The sequence below is a fragment of the Corvus moneduloides genome, chromosome 19 (assembly GCF_009650955.1).
Source record: "Corvus moneduloides isolate bCorMon1 chromosome 19, bCorMon1.pri, whole genome shotgun sequence".
Lineage (NCBI taxonomy): Eukaryota > Metazoa > Chordata > Aves > Passeriformes > Corvidae > Corvus > Corvus moneduloides.
Genome location: NC_045494.1, coordinates 6,606,244 through 6,628,533, shown reverse-complemented (window position 1 = coordinate 6,628,533; position 22,290 = coordinate 6,606,244). Strand labels below are relative to the sequence as shown.

Here is a 22,290-nt window from a genome sequence, read left to right as displayed (position 1 = left end):
GCTGCTGGGGCCCGCCTGGCGTGCTGCCCTTGATCCTGCCTCAAGCACAATGTGTCTTGGGGCTGCAGGTGCATGCTTCCTTTGGGGTGAAGAGTTTATTAGTGGGGACGCAGAGATGCTGCAAAACCTTGTTATAGACCCCTCCCATTCTTGAGGGCTCCCAGCATGTTGCTTCTTCTGGGATGCCAGAGCTCTGTGCTCCCAGAAAGGCACAGCCACCCCTGCACCAGCACCAGCCTTGGCTGGGAGCTCGTTGCATCTCAAGTCGTGACTCCACTTTTCTCCCCTCCTGGCATGTTTCATGTTTGCTGAGTTGCTCATGGTTGCATGCAGAGGTGTTTCTCCCCCAGCTCCCGGTGGAAGCGGTGCTGGCTGCAGATTGACTCCCAGTTCCCCTGTCATCCTGTGGCATTAATGCCTCAGTGACTGAGTGCTGGGGAGACGTGGCTGTGCTCAATGTGTCCCTTCCAGCCAGCACCTTCCCCTGAGGCCCTGACACAGTCTGGCTGGCTGTTGTTTTCAGTACACATTAAACAGTGGCGCACTCCAAAGTCCTGCTGGTTTCACCTTCATTTGCTGCCCTTGGTGGGAGCTCTGCTTGAGTGATTCCACCTTTATTTAATAATCTTGGGAAGATCATCTCGGAAGAAGCTGGGAGGAGGTGGTTCACAGAAACCAATAAACACTTTTATTCCTCCCTTGGCTGGAGGGTGGAAACAGATCCTTGATCTCTTTGCTGTGACTGCCCAAGGGGCAGATTGTCAAAGCTCATTCCCCTTTACCAGGGACATCTTTGGGAGATGCTGGTGTGGACTCCCACCTGGGGGGACCACCCCACTGGGGATGGGTGGCTGAGCAAGCTCCCATCATCAAACACCCTAGGTGCAACACAACTCCTCAATTCTTTGCCCTGGGAGAAGTAGGGCAGGGGGTTTCTGGTTTCTGCCCTGGCCAGTGGTGAGTCCCAGCAAACATCTGGATGACAAGAGGCAGATTTTTGTGTGGTTTTCAGGTAACAAGGGTGAAGGAAGCTGGTAAGCGTGGGGGGACTCCAGACACGGTGGGTGGTTTCTTTCTTTAATGGTATTTTGAAGCCACTACTGCTCCAGATTCCTTTCTCCCAGGCATTTGGAGGGAATAGCAGAGCTTGTTTTTATTAGTTCATCTGCTTGAAGTGGCGGCAGAGAACAGAGAGGTGTTTCTTTGTAACCTCAGAAGGCTTAGAGTTGGCAATTTCATAATCTGACAGTTATGAGAACAGGAATTAGAGGGGCAAAATGCTGGACTGGGCCTTCCTGCAGAGATTATAAACACTGAAACGTGATTTTTTTTCTTTTAGAAGAGCCTTACCTAAAAGTGTGAGTGATCAACCATGTCAAATTTATCTTTACTGACTGATGTTTGCAAAGACATGAGGGCGCTTGAAGAGTACTTGACTCCATGACTTTCTATATTAAGCTCTCTGCTTATTTAGACAATATTTACCTCTTGGGCTTTCCACATGCTGCCCTGGGCACAGTGGGCTATATTAGGGTAAATATTTTAAGGGCCTATTTTAAGGTGTCATGTCAAAACCTTGTGTTGTTTAGCAGCCCTTGGCAGAGGGGCTGCTCCTCTCTGAGAGGAAGGACGGGCTGGAGGTTACTCGAGAAGGAAGAGGCTTCTGTCCACCCATCTGTCCCCAGCAATGCTGGCTGGGATTCAGAGCATTACCAGAGCATCCTGGTCTTCAAGGTCCTCATAAGATTATGAGGATCCTCATAATAACCAGGGAGAAAAGTTTGCCCCTCTGGAGGTTTGACATCCCACCTTGGGACATGCAGCCTAGAGAGACCCGAAACAGTCTTTCAGTCCCTTGCTTAACAGACTCAGCAACCAGAGTAGGCCAGGTTGGGATATTTAAGATGACAGTGGTTCTCTGAAGGCACATAAAGATGAGTGGCAGTTGGGAGTGTGTTGGAAACACTGGCCCCAACCTCCTGCTGTTTATTTGCACTCACTCATCAGTCAGCCTGGCCAGACTGAGCACCCATGGCCAGGGCTGCTAGATGAAGCTCCTCTTCCACCCAAAGCTCTTTTCCACAGGCCACCTTCCATAGTAAATTTTCAACACACATTTTACCATCACATGGCTGGGGCTTCCAGAGCTGGATTTCCTCTTAGCTCCTTCTGGCATGAGCTGACTGACTTTCTCACTCAACACCAGGTTGTTTCCACGTGGTTCCTGCACGTGCCTGAGCTGTAGGTACACCTGACCGGGTGTAATTCTGTGTTTCCTTCCCACCCCACCCATCCAGATCCAACTCCTGCTCTTCTCTGGCTCTAGGTGCAGTGGGAGGGAGGCAGAGCAGTGTGAGGTGCTCGCAGCACTCGCCACATCGCAGCTGCTGGGCAGCGGTGTGAAATTCTCTGTCAGGGAAATGACAACCAGATTGCCATGGATTATTAACGTGGCTGCTAAATAGCTTGTTTTTCTACAGAGATGAAGCAAAATGCAGGTAGAAACTATTAGCTTTGGATAGAGGAATATAAAGGTGATTTAAAGGTAGACTCGGGGGGATTTTAAATACACTGTTGAACCAATTGACTGATTTGCCTTAGGGAAGCTGAGCCTCTGCAGCACTGCGGGTTCAAACAGCTGGGGCTTTGCGAAAGATTGTTCTGCCATAGAGCAGGAGTAAAATGTGCTGCTAAACCAGAGGGTTTCTGTGCTGCTTCCCCCCCAGCCCTGGCTGTAAGCCAGGCTCTGTTCCATAATGTGCTGCTTTTATTTTCCTTTTTTTCCTCCAAGTCCTTTCTTGGAGTGAAAAGCAAAGGCTTTAGTACGAGGCGTGATGTTGGACTCCTCAGCAGGGGAAAGAATTCGGCAAGGGCTTCCTTGAGGAGGGGCTTTGGGGTTTTGTTTTTGTTTTTAAAATCTGGTTCATATTGAGCTTCCTGGCTGTTCTGAGTTTCCTTGTCTGAACTCGCATTGTATGAACTATACCCTACATATTCATTTGTTTAAATAGCACTTGAATTTCAGCCGCCGTCTCTGCGGTGTTTTGCCATTGTTAACATAACAAGAAAGAGACTGGAGAGTCCTTCACTGGCCTCCCCAAAGCTGCAGTGGGTTCAAATCCCTGCCTGGATCTTGTGTGGACTTGGATCTAGGTTGATCTAAAACCCTGGTGTCTCTGAAAGAAAGAAGAAAAAAATGTGTTCAGACCTGCGGGGAACCTTCAGTTAATTTTTAAGAGCAAATTGGAGAGGTGACAAGGGTGAATGACTCTCTGGGACAGCACCTAAGGAGAAAAGCTCATTATCTATCCATGGGAGGCAGTTCTTTAGGGAAGTGGGATGAGGCGATGCCTGACATCCCCCCAGCACGAGTACAGCCAGTGGAGGACCCCCAGCTACCTGCAGGGTGTTGTAAGGATCCACAAAGCCACAGTGCCCTAAGCAAAGGTGGGCAAACTCCTTCTGCAGGAGACAGGAGCAGCCTAAGACCATGGCAGTATCTCAAGCTGCATTCCTGGTGCATCCTGCTGCAGGGGAGAGAGAAGGGTACAGATGATGTAGAGTTGTCACTGGTAACATTACGATCTAATAGCTGCTGCAGCACGGAAATATCAACCATCTGTCCCAAGGAGTCAAAGGAAACCTTGCTGGCAAAATGCATTAAAGTGTCTATTTATGTAAACAGTCAAGGCTCGAGAACATGAGGGTTGTCTTAATCAGCATCACAGAACATGAAATTTTTAGGTATCCAGGATGATAGAGAGGGGAGGTGAAGGGTTAGAAAACCTGCCAGCGTGGAGCAACCATTAGGCTGCAGGTTCAAGCATTAATAATAGTCACCTAAATGGTATTTATGTACTTCTGCTTCTGCCTGAATTCAATGTGCAGGGAAGAAGGTGACTGGAAATTATTAGCTGTCATGACACCCACTGATTGATTTCTCCATGTAGGAGGAAAAGTGGATTGTTCCACGGAGAAATGGTGTAAGGGAACTGGGCAGTGGGGATGTGGCAGGCTGGTGCAGGTTTCGGGGTGCTTGCATGTCCAAAGCTCTGGAGAGTAGTAGGTCTGGATCCCTGTATGAGCACTGCCTCAAAAGATAAGGGCGTCTTTGGGATGAGAGGTACTTTGCTCCCAGGACTTGGTGGTCAAGAGCATCCCAGTCCCCACCAGTTTCAAGCCCAGTTGAACATTCTGCTGCTGGTGGATGGCAGCTGCAGATTTGTCAGGCATGTGGAGGCTGCTCCTTTGACCATTCCTGTGTGCTAAAATGAGATCTTGCCCAGTGCCCGTTCACCTCCTGAGGAGGCTGTGGGAGATCTGGGGATCAGTTGCTGCTCACCCTTGCCTGGCTGCATAGCACAGCCGTGGACAACACCGTGTCCCTTCCAGCCTCTGTGACTCCATGCCAGGTCAGTCCAGGACACGCCTATTTTGGCTTCTTTGATGCCTATGGATTTGTGTCAGGTCTCCAGGTCAGGAAGGAAGGGAATCCTTTTGTTTTGTAAAAGATTTTTGGTATCTTTTGCACATCTTCTGAGTTGTTTCCTGCGAGTGCAGGCACTCAAAGACCCGTCCCACGTCCAGGCAGCAGCTGGTGCTGCACCAGGGGCTCTCTGCATCACACACTGATGCAAACTGCTGCTGTACCCCTTAACCCTGCACCCCGGCTGTCTCACGCCAGCTGAATGGTACAGCCCAGCTTTGTGGTGACATTTCTGATTTGATGCTTCCCGTGTGAGTCTGATTCCTTAGGCTTTGTTTCAGAAGGGCACTTACACAGGTGTGTGCATCCCCGAATCAGTGAGACAGCCTTTCCTTGGAAAACCTCCATCTGCCCTGGGCTCTTCCCAGGAGCTCCCAAGGCCCCACATTCATGCAATGTCTTCTCTTCCTAGAGGTATCTCCACTTCCACTCGGGCGCACATCCCACATCTCTATTTAACTCCATTACACATCTCTCCAGCCCTGTGCCAGCTGCTCTTAGCCAAGCAATCAAAGCCTTGGCAGCTCAGTGAGGCTTTTCCCTCCCTCAGTGCCTTGGTGGCTTTGCCCAACGTAGAGCTTGGAGCTACTGTCAGCTAAATTCCTCGGCACTCCAGCTGCAAGGGGCACTCCCGTGGCAGGAAAATGAGGTGCCCTATAGGTTTGCACGTGCTGTATTCAATTAGCTCCTGCTTATGCAGAAATTACTCTTACTAATAGCTTGTTGTTGGAGACTGGAGGAGTCAACGCTAATGGAAGTCATCGGACCTGTTAATCGCTGGGATCACTGACTTCAAAACCAGCTCTCTATTTGTTATTGAGGGTAATTCTTTTTATGGACCTTATGGGGTTCTTCTGCTTCTTGGGGATTTAAAGGGTTTATGAGGTCTTGTAGGAGCTCCCATGTTTTAATTGACTCACTTGTGAAGCTCTTCCAGGGGTAAAAAATACAGTGGTGCCATGGTCCTCTTAGTCATTAAAAAATAGGCTGTGCCTACAAAGCAGACTTTACCCTGGTTCTGGAGACTGAATTACTTGAAAATTAAATGAGATTTCATGCAGCTGGAAAGGGTATTTATTTTTATCAGATAAATCAGTTCTCTGCATGCTTTAAGGATGAGCCTATATAGATTCCTTGACACCTACCAAAGTTTTCTTCAGCTCCCTGGTTGGGGAACTGTAAGTGTCAATCCTTTCCTGTTAATTTAGTTCAGAGGCTGGAAATACTCAGGCTGTCTTAGATCCTATCATTACAGCTGTTGTTTCAGTTGCCATCCATACCCTCGTGTTATCTCTGCTCAGGCAGCGTTGAGAAGAGACTCTGGCTTGGTGAAATGCGAAAATGATGTGCGCTTTCAAAACTCGCTTCATCCCTGCGTGGATGAAAAATTGCTGCTCTCTGCAGATAGCCAGGCATTTCACTCTGTTCCTTCTTTGATTATTGTGGTTGTTCCCCTTGGGTGGGAGCCAGGAAATTCAGCTAGAGCATCTGGAGCACCCTCAGCTTGCACCAGCAAATGCTTTCATCTGTAAGCACTTCTGGTTGTTGGTGTTTTCCCAGGGATCAGTCCATATTTTTCCCCGGTTCTCCTGGTGGAGGTTTGTCCCAATGCTGTCAGCACCCACGACTCTGCCCTGCTGCCACTCGTGTCCTCACAGAGCCCATTCCCACCCTGCTCAGCCCGGAGCGGGGACAGGAGCCAAGTGCTTTTTCCCTCATCTCTGCTGGATTTCAGCTCTTTGTTATAATTGGTTTTTTGCTGATGTTAGGGAACGAGCGGCTTTTCCCCCATGGATGTCTGTCAGCATTAGAGATAGTGTTACCAGCACCAGAAACCCAGGTTCAGCAGAACTGTGCAGGAGCCCTACAGTGACAGCGTTTTTCTTTCCCTCTTTTTATTCCCTCCCTCCCCCTGGTCCCTTCTCAAGTACTAATGGGGAGATAAGTTTCAAACTTGGTTTAGATTAACCATAAATAGAGGGTTTTAAATCTCAAGTACTTACAAGGTATGACCAAGTGGAAATGCAGCTTTTGTTCAGCTTAAGCTCCTTCGAAACCTGGGCAGAGGGATGAGCTAGTTCATGTTTTTCTTGCATTTTCTGGGATAATATTAATCCAGAAATCTCAAGCAGAGAGAGATAAGGAGTTCAGGCAAGAATATCTGTGCCTCGTGAGAGTGATAAAGAGAACCCAGCTGCAGGGCTTGGTGATGAGGGGTGTGGTCTGTTTACGGGTCTGGGCAGCAATGGTTTGTGGCAGGTCCCTTCAGGGTGGGTTGATGAAATTCTCCATCTAATTTGGGGCTCGTCCCTTCATTTGCACCCCACTCTCAAGTTAGACAGGAGGTGCCTGAGGACACAGCCCATGGGCAATGGGGGCCAGAGAATTCAGTTGTTTGCCATGGTTACGCAACAAAGATGTGCTGGAGAGGAAGGTCTTGCACCAGGAGGTGCCGTGTCCACAGGACTCGGTTCCTTCCTTCCACATCCCTGCGGATGTGGGGATGGAAGGGACATTTGTTGATTGGAATGGGGAAGGCTGGGTGGAAGACAAGGAGATTAGCAGAGGTGGTGGAAGGGGAATCCCTCCTGTGCAGACAGCTCTGATTTCTCTGAAATGAAAGCTGCTTTCCTCCCTTTCTTCCAGCATTACTTGCCGTGGCATGAAATATTCAGCCTCTATTCAGCCCGTAAGAAAATCCTTCTTTCCCATGCAGTGAAGGGATGTAACTGGACTTGTTCACTTGTCTGTCAAAGTCATTTCCTTATAATAAATGCCTATAAATCCTGAACATCCCAGCAGTCCTCCTCCAGCCCACTGAGCAGCGAGCACGCTGCCCTTTTCCATGTCTCCAGCCCCAGGAGGAGCAGAGCAAACCTGCTGCAATCCTGCTACTTTCTGAATTGTTTTCTTTAAGCAATTTGGCAAAGGACGAGTAGAGGAAGCCTATCAGCCCCTGATTAAGCATGGCTCAGGTTTGCAGTGCTGGACCCAGGACTATAGTTAAAGCCTGATACCTTTTAAGGAGCCCCAAAGACAATGAATGTCACTGCTGAAAATATGCGTGGATTGAGTTTCTATTTATAAAGTCGCAAGCAGCTCTGGGGCTAACAGGAGCTGTATTTTCTGAAGGGAACCAAAGTGGTATTTTGGATGGTCATGGTTCGGTGGGTGCACTGATACAGGGGGATCAACGTGGATGTGATGAAGGCAGTGCATGGAGAAGGCTTGTGGGTTGAGTGAGGACACAGCCATCAGCTATCAGTGATGGGGAACTGAGCATGGGAGAGGGCAAAGAAAGGGCACCCATTTTGTTAATTAAGGGCTGCTTCTGTTCGTTAGAATTTCTTGCATTTTGCCCCAGGACTTGTGGTCTGGCTCCTGTTTTGAGGTGGACCTGGTGTGTGTCTGCACCCACGTGGAGGGTGGAGAGGATCTTAACAGAGCAGTGTCAAGTTGAAAATCCTATCTTTGTGTGACCCATTTGATTTTTTTCTTATGTATAGATATTAGGAATCTGCAAGTGATGAGTCAGTAAAACATTGTTGGTGTTTCCTGTGAAATAGCTGAGGTCGCTATTTTCTTTCTGTGTTATTTTTCCTAGTTGCCATGGTAATGATTTCAGAAAGGTTTTATTCTTGCAGCAGTTTGAATGGGTTAGAAGTTTTCACGGTCTTCTGGATCTGCTCACGGAAGCAGAGTGATATCCCAAAGATGTCTCTTGGGATCAGGAGGGATCTGCCTCCTGGCTGGTTGTCCCATCCCTCCTTCTGTGCTGTGGGGTTTTTCTGTTTTATTGTTAGAAAGATAGAGAGGAAAGACACTGGGGTGCTTCTGCTCTTTTGTGTTGGTGTCCCAGGAGCAGGGGCTGGGCAAGACCAGGCTTGGCTGCATCCCAGAGCTCGTTGTCTGGGCAAGGGGGGTGTGGGATCTGTGCCAGTCATGCCCATGGCACTGGGTGCAGGTCTGATGATGATGATGAAGAGCCTGTGCCCTACATGGGTCTCAGCTGGAGGAAGGCAGGAGTTGGAAGCCTTGAAAGCTCTGGGCACTGCCTGACAGGGCACTTGGTTGCACTTCATCCAGCAGCAGGGCTTGTTTTTCAGAAATTGGGGAACACAGGCCCCAGGGCTTGCAGTTTTCATGGCCCCAGCTCCTGTCCTCACCTTCTTCCCTACGCAGTGCCCGCAGCCTCGCTTGCTCAGCAGACACCTTGGGGCCCTGTGTGTAGGGAGAAGTGGCATGTGCCCACATAGAAATGGAGCATGTTCCTTCTGCCATTAGAAATCTTGCTCATGAGCTTCTACTCAGCTTTAAAAATAGGGTGAAAAAACTAAAGAAATGCATTACAGCCTATTTCTGAGTGCCAAAAAAGGGCAAGGTGCTGGTCCACCTTTGAGACACCTCTTGAGGCATTCTGGGGACACCTTCCCTTGCCTCCTCCCGTCCCCCCTGGCAGTGCCCTGCTTGGTGCCAGACGGCCCTGCCTGAATCCTCCAGGCAGGGTGCAGAGAGCATGCCCTCCTGGCTGCCACGCTTGCCCCCTGCCAGGCAGGGTCAGGTCTGGGTGTGTGCCCAGGGCTCGCATCCTCCCGCCGCCCCCGATGCCGCGCGGTGTTTTCTGAGCGACACTGCCCTGTCTGCTCTGATTTCATGTGCTGCCACAACTTGTCAATGTGCTGTTTGGTACATCAACAAATCGACACTACACAAACAGAAGGCTAACAGGGAATGATTTATCCAGGACAACACGTCTGTGTGTCCAGCAAGGCGAGATGTCCTGGAAACAAAATTTGGTATTTACTGAGGGCTCGTTGGCAGAGCCGGCGTTTTGTACCACAGCTGAATTATGCTTGGATCTCGCTCTTTCTGGGTGTTGCTCGTTTAATCATAGGATGCTTTCCTTTTAATTAGGCACTGCTGCTACTGATGAGAGAATTAGCAGACTCTTCTTTTAATGGAGAAGCTGAGGCTGTGGCAGCTGTGCTGTAATGGGGGTGGTGGGTAGAGGCTTTGTGCTGGATAGAAACCCCAGGCTCTGCACCTCAAGTTCTGCTTCCTGAAAAATGTCCTTTTTTTAGGGTGATCCTGGAGGGTTTTTTTTTCCCCACAATATATCATTTAGTGAAAGGAAGGATGTTACTTCCCCCAGGTGCTGTGTTGTGGCCCTCAGAGAGAAAATCTGAGTGATTTTTGCCAGCTCTTTTCCTCACAGCCCAGCGAGGATCCATGGAGCTGGTTGTGTGCCAGGAGTCAGTGACTCTCTCAGGTACATCATGTCTAGAGCTGGTCGATAGTGTTTTGATGAGACAGTTATTGTCAGAAAATGGCAGTTTATCACATTTGAAGCTGTTCATGGGAAAGGAGCAGTTTCAGTGAACTGGCCTCAAAAAACCCCCCAACTTTATTGGAATATGTTGTCTGAGGTGTTTAAAATGTCCATTTGGACAGTTGGAGAACAAAAAGTTCCATGTTCTTCTTCAAGCTGACTTTTATTTATGTTTTTCAATTTTGGTTGATTTACAGTACAGAGCACAAGGGATAAAGGACTGGGGACTGAAATAGAGGGTAGAGCCTCCAAGATTTTGTGCAATGTTTTAGTTTGCCAAGTCTGAAACTCTGAATTCCTTTTTGGGATGGGATGATAATTTCAATTCCCATGGGAGAGAAAATCATGTTCCTGCTGTACTGTAATGATGTCTCAGGAAAGAGTTCTCAGACATATTTGTGATTTCTCTAGAGTAGAAGCATCTTATAAATAATCTTATTATCTATATACATCTGTGGCTGAATGAAAATCCCATATCTGGCATTCTCAGAAGGGTCTGAATCCCCACTGCCTGGCTGGGATTCCCCGGGGCAGGATCATGATAACAGCCCCCCTCTCTTGGTACAAATAAATCCCAGGGGTGCCCCATGGACCAGCTTCAGCTCTGTGTCCCTTGAAAGGGATGCTGAGCTGCTTCAGGGGACTCATGAGCTGCCCTGGGGACCCCTGAGTGGGACTGAGGGTCTTGGGGGGCTGCCCTGCTCCACAGATGGCTCTGAAATCCCCCAAGTAATTTGCATCGCCCCATCTCAACTGTTTAGGGATGTGTAGTTTCCCAAAGGGAAATAGCTCAGCTGATTTCAGCCAGGTCAGAGTGGGGTGTGCTTCCAGTAGATGCTCAGCTTGCCCACCCCAGCAGAGCTCCAGGCTGCTCTGGAGACTCTTCTCTTCTCCTGGATGCATGAAAGGGAAGTCTTCCCTTTCTATTTCAACCCAGTTTGGCCATTAATCTTAGATTTTTGGATATTAATTCTCACCTCTGGTTCAGGAGTTCTCACTCTTCATTTTTACTATGTCTGCCCAGTGTCTCAGCTAATAAAACCTGTTTCGTGCAAGAGAAGTGAAAAGGAGTGTATGGAGGAGGAGTGGGGGGGCAGGCAGCTTTTTTGGGGTGAAGCAGTGGGAGGCAGAGGGATTTGTCACTGCTGTGTCCCATAGCATTCCCAAGCCAGTGCCAGGGCTATTTGGGTGTTGGATATCTCCTGAGCTGGGTGGTCTGGGAGGGAAATTTCATGGGCCAGAGGGATCATGGCTCCTCCAGTGTGTGCCGGGGGTCCTGGGAGAGTTTCTGTGTAAGTGCTGCTCCCCCTCTGCCTCCCCACATCACCCAGCTATGCCCTGCCAGCACCTCCCATCTGGATTTGCACGTTCCAAAAACATCTCTGACCAGAAAGTACCCACGAAGTCCAAAGTTTCATGAATCCATGCTATTAACATGTCAACCCTTCCAGTGCTGTTGGGTTTTCCATGTCAGCCCCCACAAGGAAGGGATGTTGTGGCTGCGGGAGATGCTGGGCAAGGGGTTTAACTGGGTTGTGCCTGCAGGGCCAGTTAGATTTGACAGCACCATTGCAGAGGGGGAACAGAGGGTGGAAATCAGCCTTCAGAGTCCAGGTTAGTGGTGCTGATGGATGAGAAGGAAAGCTTCCAGGACCACGTCTCCTTTCCAGCCGTATCACTGCGGTACTGATAACAGCACAGCCTGCCTCGGCGCTGGGGCACTCATGAATGAGTTGGCATTTTTTTGTGAGTAATGTAGAATTGCAGCTCTTGCAAATTGTCCTGAGGTACAACTTGACATATAAGTTCTTGGCCTATTTATTACCCCATGTCTGAGTGTTCCCATAGGTATTACGGCATTAAACCACAGCCGAATTTAATATCAGGAGCCGCAGCATTTGTATTTTAGCTGTAGATCAGTGAGCAGGTGATTTGGGCTGTGTGCATGGCGTGTTTGGCAAGCTCTAGCCAAGGGATCTGTTTTTCAGCAAGGATATTTGAGGTATAAGTTGTGTTCAACACCTTTTTTTTTTCTTTTTTATTACATTTTCTTTTAAATGCTGCTGTTTTCCCCTTTGCTATCCTGTGTCATCACAAGCTTCTTCCAATATCTGTGCAAGTCCTCAGGGATTCACTACTGTGCTGAGATAACACCACACCAATTTGGGTCCCCATCTACCCTCAAGCTGGGTTGGAGGAACTTGAGCTGCAAAGGCCGGGCCTGAGTAGTTTAACCCTTGGAAACAGAGATTCAAATGCCTGCATGGATTTATGTGGGTTTTTTCCCAGCATGTATCTATGAACCCTTTGGTCACCGTAGTTTTTTGGGGCTCTGAGGCACGGATGAGCAAGTGTTGACTCTGTCCCTGAGCTCTCTGCTCTCATGGTGTCAGGGTTGGGTGACCTCAAGTCAAACCCTACAGCCTGTGCTGTGGTGTGGCAGCTCCTGGTCTATCACAGGAAGTTTTTGGCCAGTCATGAATGTGTTTCATGTAAGTGGAAGGTGCAGTCAACTGCATGTGTGGCACATTGTCTTCTGCTCATAGCGTGGCTGCTGTGAACGTGCACATCTGGCCATAACCCACCATGGTTATGGTCCAGGCATCTAAAGCCACAAGTGGGGATTTAGACCAGCCAGTGCCAAACTGCCCCAGGGGAGCCTCGCAGCCGCTGTGTGTGAGGTGTGAGGTGAGCTGTGCCAGCCCACTGCCCCGCGCCACCTCAGCGCCGCTGCTGTGACCCCACCGCCGTCTGCCAGTGCAGCGTCAGCTCCTGATTTTAATGAAGCCTTGCAGCAGAAAGGTGCAGCCACGGCCATGTGTTGGGGTTGAACGGGGAGAAGGGATCTGATATGTGGATCCTGTCTTTGCCACTGACTGGTCCTACACAGACTACACCACCGGGTTTTGTCTTCTGCCATATGTTTTCCGATAATGCCCGCCCACCCGTCGGGAAAAGCGCGGCGCTGGGCATCTGCAGGCATTGTTGGGAACCCTCTGTGCAGCGTGCTAAAAAAACATAAAAGGTATTAATTTAGGTCTGAGATTACCAGGAGTGTGTTTGTTAAGTTTTTGGGGTTTTTTCATACCTCTGTTTTCAGATTGCCCGTTTGGAATGCCAGGATCAGGTCCTTTCTCTGTTGCAGATTTGGGGCCTCCTGATAATGAGATTTTTTTTTGAGTAATGAGATTTTTTTTTTTTTGAGCCATCCTGGTTATATCACCTCAGATCTCTGCTTTTGAAAAATCTTAGCTCAAATCTTTTGATGAGCTACTAAATAAAAAGACAGGCCCTAAAGGGATATTTACGTGAGAAAATGGCCCGACTTTCCCTTCTGCATAAGGAGAATCAGTGTGGGGGATGTCAGAGCATTAAGCTTCAGTACATGCCACTTCTGCCTAAACCTCCTGAGGTGGTACTAAAGCTCTGATTAACGTGAAGTCCATGTCTGGATTTACCTGCTGAAATTACAATGGACTTCTAAACCTTAAACACGCTGAAAGTATTTTCCTTCCATCTCCTGGGCTTTGAGTGAGCTATTGCCATTTTCTCACCACATCATTAGCATCAGTATTCTCACACTTGCAGTATTGGGGTTTGTTGTGTTTCCACATGTGATTTTTGGATATGGTGCTGTGCTGTTTGTTTCCTCAATTTCCTTCTCTTCTTTCCCCAGCCAGAGGAACTTACCAATGCCCTGGAGATCAGCAACATCGTCTTCACAAGTCTCTTTGCCCTGGAGATGCTGCTGAAAGTCCTTGTTTATGGTCCTTTTGGCTACATTAAGAATCCATACAACATCTTTGATGGGATCATTGTGGTGATTAGGTACAAGCCTTGAGCTTTCTTTATGTGTGTTTCTCCTCATTTAGCTGTTTAATTAAACAGAAAGTAATGGAGAGTTGGCATAAATACCTTCCTGTGACACTTTACACTTCCCTCTGTAATTAATGCACTTAGACATGATTGCTAATACATATCTTGGGATGATTTTATGGTCATTTTAGAGAGAGGCCCAAGCAGAAAGCTATCAGTCCCGATGTCCTGGGACAGCCTGGGATCCAAATGGCACAACCAGTCCCTGATTAAGTATCTCTGGTTTTTTGGCACATGCAAAAGCTATAATTGCCCCTGCAGCTGCAGTCACTGATTTCCAGGCGTATTTTTGACACTCAAGTGGGGCTCTGCTCTTTGCAAGCCTGGACAGAGTCCAGATCACCGCAGGCATTGGCAGCACATCTCTGCCCACTTTCTATCTCTCTTCTCTCTGCATTTCACCTTCCCTTCACTTTCTCTCCTCCGGGCCTTTGCACAAGGCATTGTCCTGTCACCTTGCATTGACCTTTTTTGTCCTCAGCGTGTGGGAGATCGTGGGCCAGCAGGGCGGGGGGCTCTCGGTCCTGCGCACCTTTCGTCTCATGCGGGTGTTGAAGCTGGTCCGCTTCATGCCAGCCCTGCAACGCCAGCTTGTCGTCCTCATGAAGACCATGGACAACGTGGCCACCTTCTGTATGTTGCTGATGCTCTTCATCTTCATCTTTAGGTGAGCATTTCCAATTCCCTGTCCTGAGGTTGCTCTGAGTTTTTAGGTGGGATGCTGTGGTGGGATGAGGAGATGACAGAGTCCATACCAAGACACGGCTGAGCTGAACGGTCCCAGGAACAGCATTGCTGGCTGTGGTTTGCTGCCCTAAATTCTCTCAGTTGGCCCAATGAGACGTTTGTCTTTGCAAAATGGTTTACAAAGAAAATCTTTCAGGCTGGATGATTCCTTGACATCACCACAAGACAGCAATCCTGTTACATACCAACTATCAGAAAGCCTGGTACTAAAAATATTGCCAAGGAGAGGATGATGTTCCTAAAAAAATGTCAGACGTGGCAGTGCTTGTGCTTTTTCATGGCCTCGTCTTCAGACAAGTAGAAATGTTAGAAACAGGGTTGGCGTAGCCCTGTATTTTTAGATTTTGGTCTAGATTTTGAGAGGAGCCTTTCTCCTTCTACAGCCAACTGTGGTGTTTGAGCAATGCAGGCACTGGGAAGGCTGAAGAGAGCCAGTCTCTTCCAGGGGATAATGTCCCTTCTTCCAGTGAGACTCCAAAACTGCCATTTGCAGCTGTGGTGCTCAGTAGAGCTGTAAATAATTTGATTATTCAGGTTACTGGCAGACAGCAGGGAAAAGCAGATTATTCCTTTAGTACCTATCCGTAATGAAAGGTATTCTGTTCTCCTGTCAAAATTGAAAAAGCTGTTTTGAGTCCCCTGATATGTCTTACTCAGGCATTTCACAGAAACCCTTTTTGTCTTCCTAATTCAATTGAAGCATATTTTGCTGAAAATGTGTCATTGCAAAACAGAAAGTCAAAACATTTTGTTTAGAAAATGTTGAAAGACAATGTTTTGACTAACAAAAAATGAAGCAGAAGAAAAATAAGGAGCAGACATACTTTTTGGTTGAAACTCCTTGACAGATTTGACCTAAATTCACAACTGGTTTGCGTGATCTCAAGGCATGTTTTTCAGCGAACAAAGGATCCATTTTTTTAAAAAAAACATAAAAAGGAATTACCCAGGTGAAATCAGGAGACGGTCACCCTGCTGTGTGATTACTGATTTGTGTGGTGGTCCCATTGTTGAGCCCCTGCTTCCTGTCATTTGCAGCATCCTGGGGATGCACCTCTTTGGCTGTAAGTTTGCTTCGGAGCGGGATGGTGACACTCTGCCCGACAGGAAGAACTTTGACTCCTTGCTCTGGGCCATCGTCACTGTTTTCCAGGTACAAAATGGAAAATGCCACAGTTGATGGGCATTTTGGGACTGCAAAGACTGGGGTTGTTTCCCAACGCATCTGACGGAGCTTAGTGAAGCTCCATGCCGTGGAAAGGAGATAACCCAGAACCACAAGTGCAGGTTTACGGGGGCTTTCAGACTGTTTTCCAGACCAAATCAGAATCCTGGTGAGGAGGGGCTGCCAAGGCAGGAGGCTCTTGTGTTTGCACACAAGATGGACTGGGTGGGTGAAAGTAAATGTAGAGGGAAAGGTTGGAAAGGAGGAGATCAGGACCATTTGCAGTGGTATTTCGACAAATAATGGAATCTGGTTTATAGCTGATATGTGCAGGGTTTTTTTTTCCTAGCAGCTCTGGGCCCTGTAACTCTGGGATCTGTGGAGGACTTTTAGTCATTTTGACTGACCAAAGGAAAGGTCTGACCAGTGTGATGTTACCCTCCCTTATGGCTGTCCCTGGACATGGGGGATGGTCAGGGCACTTTGCGCAGGGTCCTTGCTGGTGGTTAGGAATCACAGTCACTCTGGTCCTCTGGTCTTCTGTGGCTCAGAAGGGATTTATCCTCTTGTGGTTACAGCTACAGTGGATACTCTAAAAGCTTGTCTGGCCTATCCAGAGCGTGGATACCCAGCATGCTATCCTCCAGCATCTCCACAGTCCTGATACCCTTCCTCTGCAGATTTTGACCCAGGAAGACTGGAACAAGGTCCTTTACAATGGGATGGCCTCCACCTCATCCTGGGCTGCTCTCTACTTCATCGCTCTCATGACGTTTGGGAATTACGTTCTCTTTAATCTGCTGGTGGCCATCCTGGTAGAGGGTTTCCAGACAGAGGTAATGTCCTCATGCTCGTGCCTTTGCTTTCTTCTCAAGTTTCAGGGCCTCCAGATCCTGGAATCTGATTTCTGAGGCGGACAGCAATACCTTGACAGAAGTGGTATGGGGAAAATGTGGGGTAAAATATTAGGTCTTCTTTTTATGGTTTTTTTTTTTCTTCTTTTTTTTATTTCTGTAGCCATGGTGCAATTTAATACAGCAAACCCTCTAAATGAAGGGCTTAAATGAAAAGCATTGTTAGCATTAATGCAGGAGTGGGAATTGAGGGGTGAGTCAGGCACTGCGGATGGGATTGCTGCTATGACAGTCTCTTTGAAACAGTTTTCCCCGTGTTTGTCATCCAGATTAAAGGCCCCTCCTGAAAACTTACACAGGCTGGTAAGAGATTAGTGACACGATTATCTTTTTTCATGGTATGCGTTCATGGAGCTCTTCCAGTTTCCAGCCCTGCAATGCTCTGCATATTTTAAAGTATATGATTTTTGGTCTCTGCCATCTGCTCCCTCGCAATGGGAGCTTCCATGAGACATCCTGGGTTTCTGGAGGCTTTGAGGGGCACATAGGCTTGAGCTCAACCTTTTTTTCCATCCTACTGCCAATCTAACTGTCCAGCTTGGAGTGGGTGTGCATGTCACCTAGTCCCCCTCAGAGTGGGGGACCTGTGATGCCCACCTTCTCCCTGCAAAAAACTTTTCAGCTGTTGAAGAACCCCCATAAGGGGAGGGGACCCTTACACCCTGCCTGGGTGGTTGGTTGGAGATGTAAATATAACCTAAAACTCCTCTCTGGGGTCTGCTTGTATGGGCTGTGCTTCTACACTCTATCTCTGATTTTTATAAGCATTCTGGGGTGAATAAATATTATTTAGGATTTGTTGTATGTGTATTATAATATCCTGCCACCCTACAAACAGGTCATTACTATTTTTGAAGTCTGGAGTTAAATTAATGGAGTCATACCAGGACATAGCAAGAAGAAATATTTTTTTATATCGTCTGTCTCCGTGCTGGTGCTTTTCTTTTTTAATTGTTACTGTTGTAGCTGTTTCTGTCTGTAAATGCCCCCCACCATTCAGCCAAAGGGACAATCACTGCTGGGTTCTCTAGAAGAGCAAAATGTTCCCTTGCCCAGTTCTCTCAAATAGCAAAAATGTTCCCGTGCCTGAGTGAGAAGAGGTACAAAGCTCCTTGTCTGCTCCTGGTGACAGCTTCGAAACCCAACCTTTGTTCAGTCTGGCAAATTGATCTTTGAAGGTCACCAGCACAGGAGATGCACACCTGGTGCACCCACTGTGCAGAGAAAAGGATACAGCCTTTAAATGCAGCAGCCCCTTTGCCAGCCCCTGGCCCTCGAGGGAGGCTGACTCCTCTGCCCCTTGGCTCAGCCTGCTTTCCCATGGGGGAGCGTGCTCCTGCTCCACCACTGCAGCATGCCTCTTCCTGGGCAGCAAATTATCCCTTGCCTTGTGGCCACTTGTGCCATGGTGCAACTCCCTGTAAAGTCATGTCCTGCCTTAATGTGTTGTGGTTTTATTCCAGTAATGATGTCCTTGAGAGTATGGCTACCCTGGAGTCAGGGAAGTGCCTGCAGCACTCCTGAAATTTGCTCTTGGCTATTTGCTGCAGCTGGGCTGCTGCATCCACTGCCCCCACCTCTCCTCTGCCAGGGCAGTGCTGGGCTGGTCTGAGCCAGCTCCAGGATATCTGTGTGAACTGAAATATGCTTTTAGGGCTGCGTAAATCAGGCAGGAACCTCTGATTTTGGACAGCACTGGGACAGCCTGAAGCCAGTGATGCTCATGCCAGTATTGAGGTGGGCACAGGGACCAGGAACCAGAGCAGGCCCTGAAGAGCTGGTTTGCCAGTCCTGCCCAGCAATGGCAATTTTAACAAACTCACACCATATTTCTATAATTTGTGACTCTGATTACACTGCTATTTTATATCTCAGGCACTGATGATAGCTTTTTAATAATAATCTTCCTTCCACATCCTCGTTATTCTGAGTCCTCTACATTCTTCCAGTGAAGTGCAATGACACCAAGAGATCCCTCGGCTCAGTCCAGGTTTCCTGCAGCAGACAGGGAGCAAACGTCTCTGGAGGTTGGGCCCCAGGTCTGGCCTTGCTGGTTTATGTTTATTCAGCTTTGCTGGTGTAGCTTTGCGAACAGATCACGTTCTGGTTTTTGCAAGCCAGCACAGAGAGGATCCTCTCCTAAGCAGAATTAATAGAGAGATCATCTCTCACTGTAAACAAACCCCGGTGTCTCCCACCCGTGACTGCACTTGACTCTTCTGAGTTGAGTTTGTTGGGTTTTTTTTCCATTCTCCTTCAGATTTCTGGGCTGAAACACAATCCTGGGGCTGCTGCCTTTATCTCCCTGGTCCTTGAGTGCCTTTCCTCAATCCACAAGCACCTCGTTAATTTTAGTGCATGGCTTTGCAGCCCCAGTTGCCAGGCAGCAGATGACTATAAGCAGCTGAAAAACTAAAAGGGCCTTTTCCAAACTTTAAATACAGAGCAATATATTTTGCAGGATTGAGGTGGGTTTTTTTTCCCCCATTTTTGCCTTTAATTTGGTAACCAGCTTCTCTCATGCAAGAGGCACAGGCAGGACTTTTTACCACGTGGTTCTTTTTGACTGCACGTTGCCTGATTGAACTGGACCCTGGTGTTGGTGAGGAGGAGGTGAGCAGAGGACTCCGTTTGATCAAGCTGCTAAGTGGAAATTGCTGCCTGACCACTCAGGTCCCTGCCTTGGAGACTTCTCCCTGAAGAAAGGAATTACTCCCCTTAGTCAGGCATAAAGCTCCTCTCCCAAGGGAATTCCTAATAGTATTATCTCCAAGGCGTATTCTTGCACTGGTAATCCTCCCAGTTTGTGTCCTGTTGTCCCCACCTGTCCTCACTCGTGGGTTTGATCCTCCCCCTCCTTTGTGCCCCGCTCCCTCCCTGGCACCCCAGGTCCTCCAGCCTCTCCATCCTTTTCTCTGCAGGACATTACCTGCTTCCTTGAGGAAATACGGATGTTCAACTTCTGGGCTTTCACCAGGGGGAACAGCCCCTCCTCCTGCAGGGGAGATTTTGGATGGTGTTCTTCTTGCATCCCTTGCCTATTGCATTCCTATTGGCTTCAGTGGGATTTTCCTTGTGAAAGGAAAAGTTTCCATCTTTTCCCTTTCGATGGCTTTTCCATGTCTCTCTCTGTTACAAGCAAAGACTTTAAGCTAAGTGTCCATCACATTGCTGGCAAATCCTTAACCTCTTCATCCCAGCCTAGGCTGGCATGAGTTTTGTAACCATTTAGCAACCGGAGGAAAGATCCATTGCCCTGTAGGCAATAAATTCAGCTGGTGGGACAATCTGTGCCCTCCTGCTGCAGCATGGAACCCCCTCCCACCCCGTGGGACAGGACCAGGCACCACCACACTGCTGGAAAGTGCTGAGGAATATGGGGAGAGCCACCCGAGCAAGGGGAAACACAGCAAGGTGAAAAATTATGTGTGGTTTCCAAGTGGGAAGGGAAAGGCTGACTTCTGGTGCTGTGAAATGATGTTGGGGTCCTGGGGGTGGCAGAATTTCTCAGGATGGGGCTGTGCCCCTCTGGCTGCAGACCCCTGGTTTAAACTGCTGATTTAAATGGGTGTCTCCACCAACAGGGCTGAGGAGGGACTGTGTCTCTCCTGAAATTAGGTATTTCACCTACAAGAGCACTGATATTGTGTTAATCAAACATTCATTAAAAGCCTCCATTGCTGCTTAATGAAGGCGTAATAAATAAAGATGCTATTATACAGCTGCAAAAGAAAAAAAAAGTCATGTTTTCAATTATTAGCTGGTGTTTCATTAGCACAATTATCACTTAGGAGCTGAAGCAAGCTCTGTTCGAAACACTTAATTTAAAGGGTGTAAGGCTGGTCCCTTCAAAGGGCTTCTCTCTACCCACTCTCTCCCTGTGCTGAGCAGAACGGATCCAGTGCCTGGCTCTCCATCGTGGCCACACACTGCCCTCCTCCCCCTTCCCCTCTCCTTCCCTCCCTCTTCTTGTGTGTTCTTTGATTCCCCACTCAGTCCTGCTGTTGAAACTGTGAAAATTGAACCCCACCTTCCCCTTCCTCCCCCCTCCCTGCCCCCGTTTCTCCTTCAGGAGATCTCCAAGCGAGAAGAAGCGAGTGGGCAGTTAAGCTGTATTCAGCTGCCTGTCGACTCGTCGGGGGTACGTACAGCACATCCCACCGCCACCGTGCTTGTCTCTCGTGGTGCCTGGTCACACACCGTGGTGCTGTTCTCATCGTAGTAGCTGTCATTCTTTTGGGGTTTATTTGGGTCTTTTGGAAGTAGTTTTTGGTTTTTCTTTCCTTTTTGTCACCCTCATTGTCAAGTCAGCCCTGATTTTAAGTCCCTTCCTTCTTTGAGCGAGCCAGGTAAATTAAGGTGGGTGCTTCAAAGTGGCTGATGTGGCTCCAGCCAACAGCTCTCGCTGACCCCTGTCTGGATGCCTGCCCTGGGGAAGGCTCCCCAAGGGGCTGCCACATGGCACAGTCACATCCTGGGGATGTGGATGGTGATGCTGATTGCTGGGCACGCCTGCCAAGGCTCCCTCACACAGGCGGGGGAGGATGCCCAGGAGTGAAGGGACCTGGAATCAAACCTGTTTTGATAGGTGTGTGTGTGTTGACGTGTGTGTGGGAGCCCTGTGCTCTGCAGGACAGGGTAGGATGGCAGCAGCTGCACTGTGGCATGTCCCAGGAAGGCCGGTGGGAATGCTGGGATTGCCAGCGGGATGCCACGTTACAGGATGTGAAATGGTTCCCTTCAGCTCTGAGGAAGCCGTGGATCTCCGAAGCACAGCACACCCCAAAACCTCACCCTTCTGCCAACCTCATCTCTCTCTTCACCACTCCCTTCCCTTTCTGTCCTTTCCAAGAAGCCTGGCTTTTCCCTCAGCCCAAAAGCCCTTTCCCCTCGTATCCCAGTGTGTCAGTCCCTTTTGGTACAGGCTGGTTTAGCCGTTGTACTGCCTGGTCCAGCCTGACATCCACTCGTTTCCCAAAAGGATTTTAACTCCCTGTTCTCTCATAACCCCTTTTCTATCCAGAAAGGCAAACTGGGAGTGCAAGAACAGGTAACGGGCAGCAGCGCCGGCTGCGAGATGTTTGCCTGCACCGTCCTGAGTCTGGCACGTGGTGTTTGGGAGGGGATGCTCACTGCCCTCCAGACGTGGGGTTTGGTGCTGGGGAAGGGGGTGGGAAGTCCCCACATAGCTCTGATTTTCCCTCTCGGCACATGTCTCACTGTGCCCCTTTAAAACTTTCCTTGGGACTGTTGAAGAGCACTCCAGGAATACAAATCACGTCAAATTCTTCCCATTATTTATTTCTTTTTAAAAACCCATTAGGGAGAATGAGTAATTCCTGGCAGGCCTGATGACAGGCTGAGCTGGGAGCCTCCGTGGGGAGCATACCTGGAGCCAGCTGGAGCCCCTGTTCACACAGAGACTGGATCTGACTCCAGCAAAGCTCAGGCCAGCCTGACTTTACTGCTCCCCCTTGCAAGGTGCATTCCTGACCTTCTCAGACTGTGTCCTGCAGGAGGAGCTTCCCTGAAAAGCACAGAAGTCCTGGATCCTCAGGAGAGGAAATTTTGAGCCAACACTTCACGTCACACTTTCTTTTGCCTTGAAAATATCTCAGAGTGTCCAGTGTGCCTGGAAAAAATATCTTTAACAGTTTAGTGACCCCACATTAAATAGGGGAAGAGTATTGGGGCTCATCCCTCTGGGGTTTTGCTTAAAAATGGGGTGCAGGGCACTGACCTATGTTGGATTCATCTCTTCCTCCTGTCCCAT

General features: G+C 48.6%; 1 protein-coding gene across 26 annotated transcripts in view; it reads left to right on the top strand.

Moving 5' to 3' along the window:
* CACNA1G (calcium voltage-gated channel subunit alpha1 G) overlaps nucleotides 1-22,290 on the top strand; it is a 146,420-nt gene that overhangs the window by 65,051 nt on the left and 59,079 nt on the right. For 15 of the 26 annotated variants that reach the window (XR_004243915.1, XR_004243916.1, XM_032129479.1 and 12 more), the window contains exons 11-16: nucleotides 13,492-13,643; nucleotides 14,173-14,358; nucleotides 15,477-15,591; nucleotides 16,284-16,439; nucleotides 20,590-20,658; nucleotides 21,541-21,567. Coding sequence is in view for 24 of the 26 variants with exons in the window: in XM_032129479.1 (XP_031985370.1) it covers nucleotides 13,492-13,643; nucleotides 14,173-14,358; nucleotides 15,477-15,591; nucleotides 16,284-16,439; nucleotides 20,590-20,658; nucleotides 21,541-21,567 (705 nt within the window). In the remaining 2 variants the exon portion in view is untranslated. The remainder of the gene's footprint in view (nucleotides 1-13,491; nucleotides 13,644-14,172; nucleotides 14,359-15,476; nucleotides 15,592-16,283; nucleotides 16,440-20,589; nucleotides 20,659-21,540; nucleotides 21,568-22,290) is intronic. The other 11 variants (XM_032129475.1, XM_032129491.1, XM_032129487.1 and 8 more) reach the window with 3 other exon arrangements.